Here is a 16222-nt window from a genome sequence, read left to right on the forward strand (position 1 = left end):
TGCCCAGGTCACCAGTCTGTCACAAGGATGATATCACAGGGAACCCTACAGATTAAGAATGGGAAGTCACTCAAGTTCATATACATGAGAAGGCAGATGAGTAAATACTTTTGGCAATATAGAGTACCTTTTATGCTGACATAATGCTTAACAGCTTACTAGCTTTAGGTGGCACACTTAGTTGAATGCTATGAGAAGAAAAGCCTTGTCATTAACACCAGTGAGACCAGATAATTGATCATAAACGTCCCACCTGTGGGACCTACACCGTGTGGTGAACACTGTGTGGAATGGTTGGAGCTCTCACACCTAGATATTTACAACAAACGTCTGAGGAAGAAGGTCAGCAGCATCATTTCAGACACCTCAAACACTATCTATCTGAACTTTTTTGCCATCACATAGACACACAGATACAGACTAATGCAATCTAGCACAACAGAGTGAGGAACTGGTTTTCCACTGAGCTGTGGCCTCCAGCAACCCTCACCCAATCCCACATACACTATAATAACTGTCAGGACTGTTATTACACTCTATAATCACTTCATCTGGCATAATAATGTATTTATTTATTTGTTTTGGGTTTTTTGTTACTATTTATTCTTTTTCTGATGGGTATAGGAGGGATGCCAGTGGCACTTGTATAACAACAGCACAGTTCATCCTTTTCAATTCTGTTAAAAAAATTAACCACCCAAAAGTAGTTCTTTGAAGAAACCTTCCTACAGGGCTGTTAGAGGAACCTTTATAATAAAGCTTTTGCTAAACATGTTATTATAACAATTAGTCATTTAGTCACTATCTATACAGATAAATGGCAGTTACGCTTATATATATTGAAAGATGTGGTATTAATAAATACTGCGTCACTTTCAGAAGTTTATTTTCAGTGACTACTTTTTCAGACAGCCAGCAGACAGTGGGTGTGACGCGGATTGATAATGTGGGCACGGCGGATGGATATTGCCACTCCTTGCATCAGCTCTATATCGCGAACTGCTCACAACCATCGCCATTTTCCCTCCTGCGGAACAGACAACGAGCAGACATTGTTGGACACCGCGCTATTTGCCGAAATGGCAGTGTGAAATTGTGCCGCGACCCAGCAGCAGCCAACAAAACAGTGCATCCAGCCAGTGCACTGAGTCACTTCTAATTCAGCAAAAATGTCGTAAGTATTATTTTTAACATACCAGCTGTCGGGGACAGCCGTGTGGCCTGGGAGCCGGTCTGACGAGTCTGCTGTTATCTTTTTAATATATATATAGGAAGTGTGAATATATACGCCATACAGTTATTTAATAGAACGTTAAACACCTTTATTTGAAACCGTATTAAATCAAATGACGACAAAACTGAAGTGACGCAAGACGTGTTACTGTCACGATTTGTAACATTTGACGCAGTTTTCGCAAATAAGCTCGTAACATTGTATCTGAAAACGCTGAAGCCTCTCTCATCGTGAGACTGATTAATCAAACTTTTGTTCTCATGCCGGCCTCCGAGCGCCAACGTGGCACTCAGAAAATGGTTCGTTTCCTCTTTGTGTCAAAATGGCGGCTCTCTGTAGGCGGACTGAGAACAAAAGTGTAGCTGTTTTGTTTTTTTGTGGGGAGGGAGACGGACTCTTTGACCTCGCTTGCTAGCAGACTTACGTCAGAGTCATAAGACTGGGAGCTGGGCGGAAACACGTGATGTAGATCACTGGTATTGCAGTCTTGGGGGCAGTGTTGGTAAAAATTAAAAGAATTTGACTCAGGATGATTTTGTTTATCCTTTGAACACACTTTTTTGTAATAAATGTGAAGGGGGGGGGGTCTAAAATGGTGTTCAGGCATTCAAAAGCATTTGTTCATCTTTCTGTCTTCAGGTCCTACGTGGAAACCCTCAGCACTGCTGCATTCGACAGCATAATAGAATTCGAAGCTACCCTAGCATTGTCACGCTCCCCATTTGTGACCAACAACAGCCACTATGACCATGATGATGACCAGCTCACAGTTTGGCCAGGAAGACATGGAGGCCCTTCTCTGGGGGCCTTCCTCTCCCATGGCTGACGCCATGGACTCGCTGTTTTTCCGCCCTGACAAAGAACAACAGAAAGGAGGAGGAAGCTTGGAGGGGGATGCTGAACCCGCTTCCCCCCTCACCTCCTCATCGCTGTCGTCTTCCTCTTCTCCTCCGCCCTTCTACTCTCCTCCTCCCTCTCCGCCGGCCCTCCTCCTCCATGGGGACAAAGTCGGGATGGAGTCTGATCTGCTCTTCCCTTTATTGGGCCACCCTGGTCAGCTGAGATGTAGCCAGGCGCTCTCAGGTGACGGCAAAGGTAACGACTAACGGTTGAGCACAAATATCTAGTGACACCTAAAAGTTCAGACACCTGATGTCAGAGTGTAACGAAGTATAAATTAATAGCTCATTCATGTTTTGCTTGCTCTGCCTCCACAGAGGATGCGCTCAGTGACTTGGACTGGATGGCTGAGAAGGTGGATCTTAGTGACCTTGACCTGGACTCACTGATTGGCTCCTGCAGTCCTACTGAAGAGTCTCACAGCTCTCCAGAAGACCTCCTGGCCTCCTTTGATTGCCCCATGGAGCTCGACTCCCTCCCCCTGCCAGCTCTCTCAACTCCTGTGCTCATGAATCCTCCCTCTGCTTCTCTTTCAAGTATACCGCCCCCTTCATCTTCCACTGTCTGTTCAGATACTGCTGTCATCACTGTGGATGATCCTGAATCCTGCATCGATGGGCAGGAGGTTCCTTCTTCTCCACTCTGTATCCCAGAGCCTCAAGAGGAGCTCGAAATCAAATCAGAGCCTACTTCCCCAGACCCTGAATCCCCCGTAGTAGAGTCTCCTTCCTCCCCTACCTTTACCCTGGACCTTGGCAGTGAAGTGGATGTGTCAGAGAGTGAGGTGAAGCCAGTGGTAGCCACTGTGGTCCCTCAGGTCCCAAAGCTTGTACTCTCACTCTCACCAACTCGCATCGTCCTCGTGCTTGCCCCGAAAAAGGAAGTCGGGATCACCACGGCCACCACGTCAAAGGTCATTTGTTGCTCCCCACCATCCTCCCCTCCAAAAACACCCTCCAGAAGCAGACCCTACCCGGAACCAAATTACAAAGCTAGTCCGCCCTCTCCTAGCACCACCAGTGTCAAGGTCAAGTCCCCACGGGGTGCAGGTGGACCTGAACGTGCAGCTTTGAGGCCTCCAAAAGACAAAAAACAGAAGAAGATGGAGCAGAACAAAACGGCTGCCACACGCTACAGACAGAAGAAGAGAGCGGAGAAGGACGCCCTCACTGACGAGCACGTGCTGTTGGAGAGGAAGAACCTAGAGCTGACAGAGAAGGCCGAATCTATGGCCAGAGAGATCGAGTATCTCAAAGAACTGATGGAGGAAGTTCGAATGGCCAGGCTCAAGAAGGGTCTGAGTGCTGACCCCTAGTGGCAGGACCTAGCAGTGACTGATCATGCGTGATAGGAAGTGATGACTAGAAAGTGGGCTCAGTGGGTTTTTTTTGTTTTTTTTCTTGAAAATGAACATCAGTATAGTTGAAGCTGCATCTGCACTGCATGACTAGGATGCACAAGAAAAGAAGTGTTTGTCAGATGATCACCTTTTATGTATCCAACACTGGTATTAAATATTGAATACTCATGTAGAAGTAGAAGCAAGTAGTTGAAAATTAAGTAATCTTCTCCCAGTATAAACATATTTTATTGTATGTATTTGCATATATTTGGACCTTGGTAACCTAGGAACTGACTTTTTAACCTTTCAACTTGTCTATATTATATCATAACCAGTCTACATGTATTCTCTCAATAAAGAGTAATAAAGTGCTTAAATGAATTATGGCAGTTTCTTTCTCTTTGCATGATATTGACAAGAGAATGCTTTAACATAAACCAAATGTTGAGTAGGAACTGGTGCTGGTTTCTGAGAACATGAATTCCTTCATTAGTGTTTAATGAGTTTGACCTGAGTCAGAAGCATGAAAGTAATGTGGATGAATACTACAAATGAGCTCTTATCTGTTATCTAACGCCAAACAAGGCTGGTAGCTATCTCAGGCTTTTCTTTGAAGTGGAACTGAAGATAATGGGGCCCGCCTGATGGTCATGTTGTCGAAACGCATGATTATTCAAGTGACAGTCATGTGAAGTTAATTCTATTTATAAGTACACGGTAAAACAGTTTCACATTCACAAAAACCCCATCTGGGTGCTGCTTTATTTCCCAGTGGATAACAACACGTTTGATTGCGCAGATTTTTCTACACTGGATACTCTTAATGATACAACCCCAAAAGATGTAATAGTGTGTTCAGTCCCTCTGCAGCTCATTAAGGTGGTTCAAAAGTTTATGCTGGTCATGTAATTGAGCATATTTTTATTTGTGCTAGTGTACAGGAGGGGGAGAAAAAAGTGAGAGTGCTGACTGGTGCTGACCTAGGCACAACTCGAGTAATGTTGCCCAACAGAAATGTGTGCATTCATCCTACGACGGGACCTAGGTGTGCGCTCTGTAATTGGCCTGGGCTCGTTTCCAGATAGCTCAGGGACTATTTACCATACCTCTCTGGACAAGCGCCAAAGTCACAGCAGTTCAGCACTAATAGGCAAAATATTCCTTACAGGCGAAAACCTTTGCTAACTTTGTGTAAATGCCCTCATTTTTCAAGAGGAAGCAAGAATTATTAGGCTCTCTTTTTGTCTGCCAATGCAAAACAGATCTGAAATTACCTTTTTTGTATTATTTTTGGAATAACCTCCTTTCCCAGTAATGGAAATATTACTCAAGTTGAAACAAACCGTTCCAGAGATCATTTTTATCTGCCTTCAGCTTCACATGCAGTATTTTGCTTACTACACTGCCACCTAGTGATGCTATCACCCCACTACCAGATCCTCTCGGAGGTAAAACAGTGAGATCTTTTGTCTTCAAAGACAGGAATTGCATTCAAATTGAAATGACAGTTAAATAATAAGACGAAAGCCAAAAATACACAACAATATATCCATATCTTTTATTATCATTGTCTCAGGATGAACAAAGTACTGATGTTGCAATCTCCACATAAAGAGGGACCACAGAAAGTAACGTCACTTTGGCTACAGTAAAGTGGTAGAACTTACACAGTGCAAAAATGCTTCACTAAGAGCCTAAAATGGTACATTATTTTACACTGTTTACTACACTTTTGATATACTGAGGTGGTTTGGGACTCGCGGGACGTCCTCGTATTAAAATGTGAAAGTCATGCGTGTCACACTTAAGTGCTGCCGGTGGTCTATGTGGCTAGATGAAGCACAGAGGTTGCTGAAGCGTTGAGAAGGAGCAGTGCTGCGGATTCGTTTACAGGCTACGTCATTTGTAGAAAATTACATTTTACAGCATGGCAGTGCTATCGGTCACATATTATGTATATGTTTTTATTTCAGAGGGTGAATTCTATTTTATCCCCTCCTTTTTCTTCTTTTCTTTTTTTGCAGTTGTAAAGGTAGAAGGATGGGATGTGATACCAAAGAAATCGCTTATTCAAGCAAGAAGAACGAAGTGAGGTTGCCTTCAGCTCTATAGGCACTCATTTTTCCACATGCTATGTCTTAACATGCCTCTGATGGCTGTATATATTTATATATATATGTATTTTTTTTAAACTACTGATGTTTGATAGCTCAAGGATGTAGAAAAAGTTACAAGGTATTAAGAGCCCTATGAGAGCTTGAGTGGTTCATGAGGTTATGCTGTTTCTGTAGCATGCGAAAGCTTGATGTAGCCTATAGGATACTGCCCTGCTGCTACTGCTGCAGGGTGTGCTCCCGCTGTCTCGCTTTGATGCTGAGGCACGTAGCTGAATCTGCCTTGTCAATACACGCACTGAGTGCGTGACCATAAGCAGCCAAGCAGAGCCGGCCCGGGTGCTCCACGGGGATCTGAGGCTGCGCTAAGTTTTGACACAGCCTTCTTTAAACTGTCTTCCCAGCTCCTCTTGAGCATGAATGCAGAGGTGTGATAAAAATGACTTACGCTTTTTAGTTGGTTCTTAAAGACTCACTCCCTTTAAGCTCCCAGTAAACTAAAACAAACACTAGGAGAAAGGCCCAAATTTGGATTAACATGTGACTCACGTCCACACTTAAGCAATCAACATTAATCTGCGTCTCTGTGGCTGTGTCAGATTTTGCCCCTTTTTAAATTAATCCAACTCAGACTCCCTGAGCAGCAGAGACGAATGCATTTTTAACGGAGATCATTTCAGTCTCACTCATGTGAGAGGCAAGCGTTGCCTCCTGTTTTTAACATCGTGCGTGCATTTCCAGCACACTTTGTCCATGTTTGGATTTGGTATTAAGTAGCTTGCTTTCACTTGAGCTTTTTTCTTTTGCTTGTAAATCCTTTCTGATTCAAACTGATTGACATCAGAAGGAACAATCTTCCAAAACTTGCTAATGACACATGTGATCCACCCTCAAACCTGACCGGACATTGCAGTTTTTTGTTTTTTTTTTAACGTGTAGCTTTTTTGGTTTGGATTTTGCCCTTTTTTTGCAACACGTATACAAAGTTGATCAGTGCGGACGGAATAAAGATTTACAAAGATTAGCAGCAGCTGACTTCTGTGGACATGCTCGCAGGCTCGGGGTGTGTTTTTGAGCTCAGGTCGCTCGAAGCAGAACATCTCTCCTCCTGTTCGGCATGAGGAGCTCGTCTTAAACGTCTCACTCTCCAGACCTAGTCATCTGAACCCTTTGTTGTCCCTGAAACTCTTGAGAGTTAGAGAGGGATATCTCAATGAGGTTTTAGTTTTATGAGGTGATGTTCATGCCCCGTTAAAAGGCTCACAAGGAGGAAAAAGACCTTTCCCTTTAGTCTGATTGTGTCACTGTAGCTGGCATCCCCGGCAGTCGTCCTCTGGTTCGGTGTTGTCAGAGGAGTAGGAGCTCTCCTCGCTCACTGTCAAATGCAACATCATTTTATTAGTGTGCATAATGTTCATAAGCAGATCAGCTGTGTACATATGTGTTTTTCAACTGCAACACGAGACAAAAGCCATTGAACATTAGCTATCGTTGCAAAATATATAGAATAAAAGGACTTACACCACTCTGTCTGTATGGGGAGGAAGGCCTTGTCGCCGTTCTCTCTGATCATCTCTTCTATCTTATCCAGCAGGACCGACACACTCCTGTCTTTGCCAGGCGTCTTACTGTCCAGTACGTGGTAATAGTTCCCACAGTATTCCAGCAGTCTCTGCAACTCGCGTCCGCCTCTGAGGATGTGCTCCTCAATGGGCGTGCGTCCCAGCCAGTCACCACAGCTGAAGAGCACCATGGTGTGGAGGCACGCGCTGTCGCCAAACAGAGTCTCTATGTGTGCCACAAGCGTTCGCCGCTTCCTGGCGGTGAGGGACGAGACGACGGGGAGGACCAGCAGCAGGGTGTGGGGTCCGGGTCGCAGGAGGGCAGCCCCGCGCTGGGACTCCTGGCGGATTCGCTTAGGGGTTCGCCTCACCGAGAACCAGTCCCAGCCCGGCGTGTCTACAATAGTGACCCGACGACCAGATACGAGCGCCTGCCGCCTGAGGCACAGCTCTGTCTCTTGGCCCGATTCAAAGTAGCGGCGACCCAGGATGCAGTTCCCCACTGAGCTCTTTCCAACACCCTTCCAACCCAGCAACAGCAACCTCAGTTCTAAACAGAATGACGAGGACAGGATTAGAAATAGAAGAGTAGTCAGGTAAACAAAGCGGAGAGAATGAAAACACTCTGAATAAAAAGCAATGCAAGCTCATCAGGAATGAGTAAGCAATTTGCTACAACACCATTTCGAGGGGTGGGGGTGGTGGGGGGGTTGTTTTCCCCAGGGTAGAATCGTGACACATGTGAATTCAACTCTCCTTCACCACATGACTCACTCAATTACACACTTCAGCACACACAAACGCTCATACCTCTGGGAGGTCCTCCGATCATCTGCTCCCTCTGTCGAGCATGCTCCTCCATCCTCATCCTTTCTTCCTCCAGAGCTCTCCGGGCCTGTTCTTCCTCCAGTAAAATCAGCTCATTCACCTCAAAGTACCATCCTGCATGAAAGCACCCATAAATTATTCACCGAACTGTTGTGTGTCAGCTCTTTAACACAACTGGAGTATTAATCATGAGCTAGAGAAGCACGTGCAGTGTAATTATTTACTGTGTCACAGCTCTAAATTTTTAAATTTGTGTAAAAACACCTACCTGTGTTTAACTGAAAATAGGATCATAAAAACAAGAATCCACAAATATTTTAGAAATCTGTCAAAAACCTGATGATCCAGTGTAACATTTATGCCACAGCTGTCACAAAGTAACATCACTGGTACTTATAAAAATATATTTTTTATGCGTCTGTAATAGTTCATGCACCAGTACTTGCCTGCTCTTTCATCTGAATGATATTTTTAAAACCAAAATATTATTATAGTTGCTATCCATACATTTTCAAATGTACTGTTTTACAAAAAAAAGCATCTTTTAAAAAGTATTTACATACCAAATGACAGTTATTTACTTGCATCTCTCGACTGAAATTTTATCAAGAGAGAAATAAAGAAATAAATCACGTAACAGGCTCTGTGAGACAAATAAGAGCAATGTAAAACTTTTGAGAATTTGGTGATTTTATCATCTATGGTGCACAATGTTATTAAAAGATTTAGAGGATCCAGACATCGTGATTCTGTATTATCCCCTGGTCACAGCAGATGGCTGCCCCTCCCTGAGCCTGGTTGCACTGGAGGTTAAAAGGGAGTTTTTTCTTCCCACTATCACCAACTGCTTGTCTGCTTCTCTGTATTATTGTTGGGTCTTTACCTTAAAATATAAAGCACCCTGATGCAACTATAAATTTGATTTGGCATTATATGAATAAAACCAGATTGAATTATTGCCTGTGATCACAGTTTATCACTACATCCACATATCTAAATTAAACTAACTTAAAAATAAGTATTCCTCTGTTTGAACTATCAGGGTTTGAAATGATAGAGACTGCATTTGCTGGGCTAAAGTGAAGAGGGACTGCACAGCTTGCTATCAGAACACATTAAATAAACAAGCATGAGTGAGGAGGGGGGGATATTAATGCACACTGCACATCTGGCTCTGTTACGATTATATCCAGGGTTTGATGCCACATATAAAGCCATTCAAGCCTTTTCATGGGAAGTCCATGTTTATTTTCAGCAACATCCCACAATGCTGCTGGCAGAGACCGGTGTTAAATGAACCCGACTGCAGTTCTGACCACAAACATTTGTGGTACTGTGAACAAAATACAACAAAGGAAACTCTGAACAATAAAACGACAGCAGTTCCTTCCTCAAACATAAACACCACAGGATACTGGTGAAATAATCTGTGTCGTCTTTTATTTGTGTCGCTGGCTTCAACATTAATATAAATTCTTGAAAAAACAAAACATAAACGTGTTTCATTTCCAGCATTTTAGATGTTTCCGTACTGTTTTTAATTAAAACTAGAATTAAAACGCTTCTCAACTCATGAACTTTACATGGTCTTTACTTTAATAAATCCAGCCAAACCTTGGTTGTCAGTGATCATTTCCTCCACTTTTTCCATCAGCTCGGGTACTTGTGTGTTTTCTTCTGTTTCTTTTCGAGTGTTATCAAAGGCGTGGTACCTGCAGGGGGGAAACCAGCTTTAAAAGGGGCATGACATTAAATTTATTTAGAACTACATAACAACTGCAGCATACAGATTCCTTTTGCCCTGAAAGAAACTTTCCACAGTTTTCAAAAATGTCAGAATTGTTGTCTTACTGACAGCGTTGCTGTTGGTTGGTGACAAAACTGAACTGAAAATCAGGAACCTTTAGATCTTGAACCTTACATTCACTATAAGCTAAGCAGTCTCTGGTGCTGCCAGTTTGATGTTTAACACCAACTAAGCAATCCAGTGTGAACAGATGCAGACGTTTTAGCATGGCACTCTTCTATGTGGAGAGTTAAGCATTCTTCCTGCTTAAAAACCCTGAAGTAGTGACTAATCCACCCTGAAGCTTCATACACTCAGTTTTATTGTTATTGAAGCTTGCAGCCAAAGCTGACTGAAATGATACTGCTGGAGATGTTATCAAATTTGCACAACTGTTTTTTCCATAGGCAGGATGTTCAGCGTAAATCAGGTTTGAAGCGCAACATCTGCAGCTGTTTCCCTTTAGGTTATCTATCAAACTCCTGCTGCACAGTCTAAACACTGAGTATCTTTTGAGAAACCAGAGGAGACACTGGGAAAAACAAGAAGATAGCAAACTGACATTATACCTGCTTCCACATCTCTCCACCAGCCATTGCAGGGCCTCTCCAGTGTTTGCTATGTGCTCTTCAATAAAAACCCCCTTGGGCAGCTTGTCTATCCCGGTGAACACGACCATGGAGTACCTCCAGGTCCCTCCCCCGAGGGCGCCGAGCTGCTCCTCCGCAGCCCTCCGCTCAGTCTCGGTGAAGGGCTGGGTGACCGACACCACCAGAAGGATAGCGTGCGGCCCCGGAGGGCAGAGAATGGCCCCCATGCACGGGCCCTCGCTGTCCAGGCTCGGCGGCGGTCGGCGTGGGCTGTCTGACTCGGCCCCCGCGTTGTCGTTGTTGTCAGCTTCGGCGTCGTCACCCGGGTCGGCGGGGATGGCCCACGGCGGGGTGTCGACCACGGTGACGCGGCGGCCGTAGATCTCAGTGTGGCCCACGTTGCTGTGTGTAGTCTCCGTCCCACCATCAAAGACTTCATCTCCCAGGATGGTGTTGGCAGTGGAGGTCTTACCGGACCGTGGACCCCCGAGGAGCAGCAATCTGCGCTCTGGGGGATGGCGGCCCCGGGGGTCTCCTGTTGTAACACAGTGACATCAGAACAGTGCTTCTCTACTGAATTTGAGCACTCAAAGCGCTTTCTTACAACCCATTCACACACACACAAGTGCTTTTTTTATAATTGGACATTCTCACACACACACACACACACACACACACACACACACACACACACACACACACACACACACACACACACACACAGGTCGTTTCATATGTAAAAGCGAATTTTGCCAAAGTGCTTAAAATACTTTTGTAAATTACCTTTTTTTTTTCTTAAAGAAATCTACCAGATCATGTGTAATTTTCATTGCAAATATTAATCACATTTAAATTAAAAGCGGATGGCAGTGAAAGCTCTGGTGCTGCGATGTCTCTCTCGCATTCTTGGGAAGTCCGAACTCCCGTGTGAACTTACGAAATACAGACTATCAAGTACAGACTAGTGTACTCGATTATTGAGAAACAGCCATAATCTGATGGATGCATCAGAGGCAACTCGGGGTTCAGCATCTTGCCCGAAGAAGAAGGAGCCAGGGATCAAACCTAGGTAGAGTAACATACTTTTAACATTCTGTCTGAATAGATTTTGGTTCTTAATCTGTTTAAACCTGCTGTTCAGTCTTCCTACTGTGTTTTGGAGATGACTGCACCTCTGCATCCTTCACACTGCAATGCAATTCTACATTCCCCCCTTCTTTCCTGGCCTCCCTCCTTCCATTCCCTCTCTGCTCTCATCTTATCTGAGAAGCTTGCTACCTTATACCTCGTCTCTTTCCCTGGCTCCTCGTTCATTCGCGTCTCTGTCCCGCTTTGGCTGATCTCCCAGCATCCCTCATCTTTTCATCTGTCCTCAGATTTCAGAAAAACACAGGCAGACACACCACTCCGTCATGTGAACAAAAACATGACGCACTCTGAGTTTCGATTCTTCTTTTTTTCAAAGGCATCAGAGAAGTATTTGAATATCCAGAAGATGCTCAGAGGAGTGATGTGTGCTCCATGAGGAGGAGGAGGTGGAGGAGAGTATGAGATGCAGAGAGAAGTTTATTGATTAATGATGCTTACTGACTTTTCATGTATGCCACCAATCACAGAAGTTGACACGAGCAACAGTTTCCGCCTCCAGCCGACGTTTGAGAAAGGATGCTGCTGTTAAAGTAAAGGTGATGATGTCGAGCTCGCTGTGAGGTGTCCGGCAAAATATTAAAAAGCCACTTACCGGTGTCAGAGGCAGAGGACACAGCAGCCATCTTGTGTGTAGAACCTCTGGCTTCCTCCTCCTCAGCCCCCCTCCTCCGTCTCCGTCTCACCTCCACGGTGCCTTCCTTTTTCGTGCCTCTTCAGAAAGCCACAGACGCGGAGCTCAAATGCTTCCCAGCTCTTGCTTTCACTCTAACCCTCATTCTACTGCAGTGTAGTCACTCTATCTTCACTTTCCTGCGCCTGCCCCTTCCTCTCTTCATTTCCTCATACTTAAACCTCTCCCTTCCTTCTTTTTTTGTAATCTGTTTTCTTTCACACCCCCTTCACCTCACCGTGGCTCTTCCTAGTCTATTCCTTTATGGATACATACATATATATCCCCTCCGCTCCCAGTCCTCCTCCCCTTCCAGTGCTCCTTTCTTTTGTCTTCTTTATCTGTCCGAGCTGAGGGAAAAGATTGTGCAATGCAGGAGACTGGAAGCCAAATCCACCCCTTCAGCAGCTGCTCCAATAAGATGTCTGTTCATTTTTTTGAGGGAAAACAGAGGAAGCTGTGCCTCCCACTCGCTTGTATCAGACGACAGCAGCAGCAGCAGCAGCAGCAACAGCAGCAGCAGCAGCAGTGTGGCACTGTATGCAGACTGCAGTCAGGTGGACAGACAGAAAGATGGATAGACAGAGAGAGAGAGTCAGTACTTTGTGCTCGGCTTACAGCTGGATGTGTTCCCCAGATGTTGCATCATGCATGAACACAGCTATTCATAATATATATGACGCCTCTAGACATGAGAGTATTGTGCGAGGCAGGAAGGGGATTTATGCTGCATGAATACATTTAAATTTGATACAAGAAACGGCTTACATAATAAGTAAGAGCTTCTATAAATAGCAGATGACTGTAAGACGCTGTCCGATCGCTTTGGAGTCAAATCTTCGCCGCCTTAGTGTTGATACTGCCTGAAGAATACAACACGTTTAGCAGAAAAGTCATCCTGAATGTCTGAGCTCATCCTTGGCTCCTTACCAGTTGAATTATGTCCGCTATATGGGGAGGTACGTTCAGGGAACCTAGGGAAATCATGGAAGTCAGAAGGTTAAAAAAAAGAAGAAGCAACATTTGCTGTGTAGATTTTAAAGACGTGGGTGACAGTGCTAATATGACTCCAAACTCTTCGCTGACGTACTCGTGTTTATTGCAGCGATCATAACACGTTTTAAAGGTTTTGTTGACGTCTTTTCATGTATCGAGGCAAAGTTAGCGCTTCGACGTCCCAGCGTTTTTGAAGTCTGTACAGTCACGTCACACATTAAAAAAGGACACCTTCCACTTGGCCACGTGATCCTACCAGAAGTCGGCTATTTAAAGGATGGTGATGTTCAAAGCATGAGATTAAAAGTGAACAGAGGACATTCAGACCCTGTTTTTTTTAAACAAACAAACAAAAAACAATTATTATAATGTGGAGAGAAGGATTTATCACCATATCTGTAATCTGGGTCGAAGTAGGCCATAGATGGATGAGGGGGACTGACCTGTCTGGAGTTATAAACACTATAAATAAGTAAGGTGAGCTCGTATTTAAGGAAATAAGAAAAAAAAGGGGTCGGGGTTTTCACTTTTTACAGATGATGAAGTTATTTTCTAAGAAATTTAGAGTTCGCTTACTGAAACTGTTGTCACGGTCCGGGTGCGCTGCTGGTAAATTACCACTGAGTTCCATATTCTCCGGTGTGCGCCTCTGGGCGGAGCTGTGACCTCCTCACCTGTCCAACTCACCTGGAGCTAATCTGGGGCAATCTACTGAGGGTATTTAAGACCAGTTTCGCTGTCTCTTCGTCAGCTTATCCAGGTAGGTAACTGGCTTTTACGACTCATGTGCTCCCAAGTCTATGTACTTACCTTTTCTTCTTTGTGCTACAGCTCTCTGGTTCCGCCACTCGGACACCGGACACACTCACTGGATTAGTCGCCCAGCTTCACGCTCCCTCTCCAGGGAAAGATTTTCAATAGCGATGGCCAAATGGAGCTATCTGAAGCATTAGAGCTTATGTTGAAAAACTGTTCATTACTTCAGACCTTCCCAAAGTGTGGGGCCCGCCCCCTAGGGGGGGCGCAGAGCCATTACAGAGGGGGCGCGGCATGAAAAGGGGAAAAAAAACAAAACAAACAAAAAAAAAAACAACGCTTGGACACTGCTAGCACGGTGCACCCACACAAACGCAAAGCAGGCGAGGAAGCATCGCTGAATATGTTTCCAAACCAACTTCATTCTAAGCCAAAGACTAGAAAAAGAATCTAAAATATGGTGAAGCATATCTTCCCTTTGGTTTCACCTGCACAAGTGCTGAGGTAGGTCTCCCTGCAGAATTGGTTTTCCCTTCGTCGGGAGCACGCGCTGGGCTGTTCAAATCACGGACAAACAGTATCCCACATTCTTGATTTTTAGTTCACAAACACTTGTTGTAATGACTAACTACTCCTGACATTTTGGAGATGTTAGCTCTTTATAAAGTAAAGTTACAGTGGGATACAAATAATAATATAATATAATATTCTGCAATTCATCTCATGTAAACAATAACGTGGTGCACTGCGTGACGTGAAAAAAGGCACATACCTTTGACGTTGCGTGACGAACTCTGTATTCCTCGTCCACACGTAAACGCAAAAAAGGAGTTTTAAAAAATCTCTGTTCTCGGTGATTCGAAACGCCGTTTACGTGTGGACGAAACAGCTGCGTTTTCAAAAATACCCGTATAGGTGTGGACGTAGCGTAAAAGAGTTAGTAGTTTATTTTATTACTACCTGTAATTTGTTGCAGATTACTTGTATTTGCTTAATTGTTTACTAAATGTTTGAAAGAAACCGCAATGGAGCAAAATGTGGGGGTGTGTGGTTGGAGGATGTGTTCGTGCGTGCGCGCGCGCGCGAGGGGGGGCGCGGACATTTTTCTTGTAAAACAAGGGGGGCCCAGCAAAAAAAGTTTGAGAACCACTGCATTACTTGAAGCTTTTCACACACAGTCGTGTTTGGTGACATCTGGTGGCCAAAAATATAAAGAGCAGCTCGAATCTACAACAATAACGAACTGCTTTATTATTGATTGCCCACATTACAGAGCTGACAGCTTCTGTTTGATATCATGTGATATCCAAATTATGTGATGTCTATTCTAATAATAACTAATAACTTCTATAATTATATGTATCGTGCATTTCTTATGTTTATTTTAGACATGGGAAGATAATTTCTAATGAACTGGTTTTTATTTAGGAATACCGAGAGCGTCCTCTCTTCTTGGCTCCGTGTCTCTAATTATGCCGCACACTGGTTCGCCACCACTCGCACAAAATCACCACCAAAACACAGCATAAACCTCGCCAATGGCTCCGTTTCTTTGAAACCATTGAATCAGGTACTGAAGCAGTAACGTGCCGAATGAAGCTTCGGAAGTCATTGATCACGTGACGTTGTTCAGCCGAACCAACTGTCGGTGTTTCTGAAGCAGAGAGTTGATTTTTTTTGACACATATGCCGGAGCTTCAGCTTCAAACATTTGAAGTGTAAATCTCTGTCAGTTTGTTGAAGGAAGCTGTAGATGTTTGAAATACTCTTGATTTTCTTTAGGTGACACTTTGAGTGGCAAGTTTGCATATATTCTGAAGTAAAGTCTGCAACCTTTATAGAGCCCTCTTGGTCTTAACATACTGTTAGCACGCAGTAAAAAGAAATGGTGTATAAGTCAGAAAACATTCGGCAGTTCCAGAGTTGCGTTTTATTAAAATAATAAGAAAAAATTAAGGAACCCTGTATATACCCTATACAACAACAGAAAAATAAAATGAAAAATCGAAAAATAAAATACATGAAATTGCATTTTTGTGAGTGATTTAATATTAGATAAATGCAGCTGATAACCACAGATTTTTCATGATTCTTATATGCTTGGGACAGCGTTAATACTTGCTGTCTTTCCTCTTCCTCTTCACCCTGTACACTGCGGACTTCAGTTATAACACGGACATTTGCCATATCCAGAAGCGCCAGCAAGACGAAGGAGCTGGTGATTGACTTCAGCAAGAAGTCACCCCCTATTACACCAGTGAACATCCAGGGTTTGGACATTGAAATAGTGGAGGA

The 16222-nt window shown here is 44.0% G+C and overlaps 2 protein-coding genes across 2 annotated transcripts; one reads left to right on the plus strand and one right to left on the minus strand.

Moving 5' to 3' along the window:
• The first annotated feature begins 1004 nt into the window (after nt 1–1004).
• Nucleotides 1005–3857, plus strand: atf4b (activating transcription factor 4b). The gene is made up of 3 exons (XM_063471463.1): nt 1005–1174; nt 1874–2329; nt 2452–3857. Exons 2-3 carry the CDS (start codon nt 1978–1980, stop codon nt 3447–3449), a joined length of 1350 nt encoding a protein of 449 aa, XP_063327533.1. The 5' UTR covers nt 1005–1174; nt 1874–1977; the 3' UTR covers nt 3450–3857.
• Nucleotides 3858–5027: 1170 nt separating this feature from the next.
• Nucleotides 5028–13108, minus strand: si:dkey-110g7.8 (GTPase IMAP family member 8). The gene is made up of 7 exons (XM_063471464.1): nt 12944–13108; nt 12098–12722; nt 10336–10891; nt 9595–9692; nt 7963–8094; nt 7112–7702; nt 5028–6965 (listed from the first exon to the last, which is right to left on the minus strand). The coding sequence occupies exons 2-7, from the start codon at nt 12126–12128 to the stop codon at nt 6892–6894; spliced, it is 1482 nt and encodes a 493-aa protein (XP_063327534.1). The 5' UTR covers nt 12129–12722; nt 12944–13108; the 3' UTR covers nt 5028–6891.
• Nucleotides 13109–16222: the final 3114 nt, after the last annotated feature.

The sequence above is a fragment of the Pelmatolapia mariae genome, linkage group LG4, assembly GCF_036321145.2.
Source record: "Pelmatolapia mariae isolate MD_Pm_ZW linkage group LG4, Pm_UMD_F_2, whole genome shotgun sequence".
Lineage (NCBI taxonomy): Eukaryota > Metazoa > Chordata > Actinopteri > Cichliformes > Cichlidae > Pelmatolapia > Pelmatolapia mariae.

Excerpts from the sequence above, each read along its gene's own strand:
- si:dkey-110g7.8 (XM_063471464.1), bottom strand. The coding sequence starts at position 12,128 with ATGGCTGCTGTGTCCTCTGCCTCTGACACCG. Across the intron at positions 9,693-10,335 it reads GTGGAGAGATGTGGAAGCAG|GTACCACGCCTTTGATAACA; the intron begins GTATAATGTCAG and ends TCCCCCCTGCAG. Across the intron at positions 7,703-7,962 it reads GATCGGAGGACCTCCCAGAG|AACTGAGGTTGCTGTTGCTG; the intron begins GTATGAGCGTTT and ends CATTCTGTTTAG.
- atf4b (XM_063471463.1), top strand. The coding sequence starts at position 1,978 with ATGACCATGATGATGACCAGCTCACAGTTTGGCCAGGAAGACATGGAG. Across the intron at positions 2,330-2,451 it reads GCTCTCAGGTGACGGCAAAG|AGGATGCGCTCAGTGACTTG; the intron begins GTAACGACTAAC and ends CTGCCTCCACAG.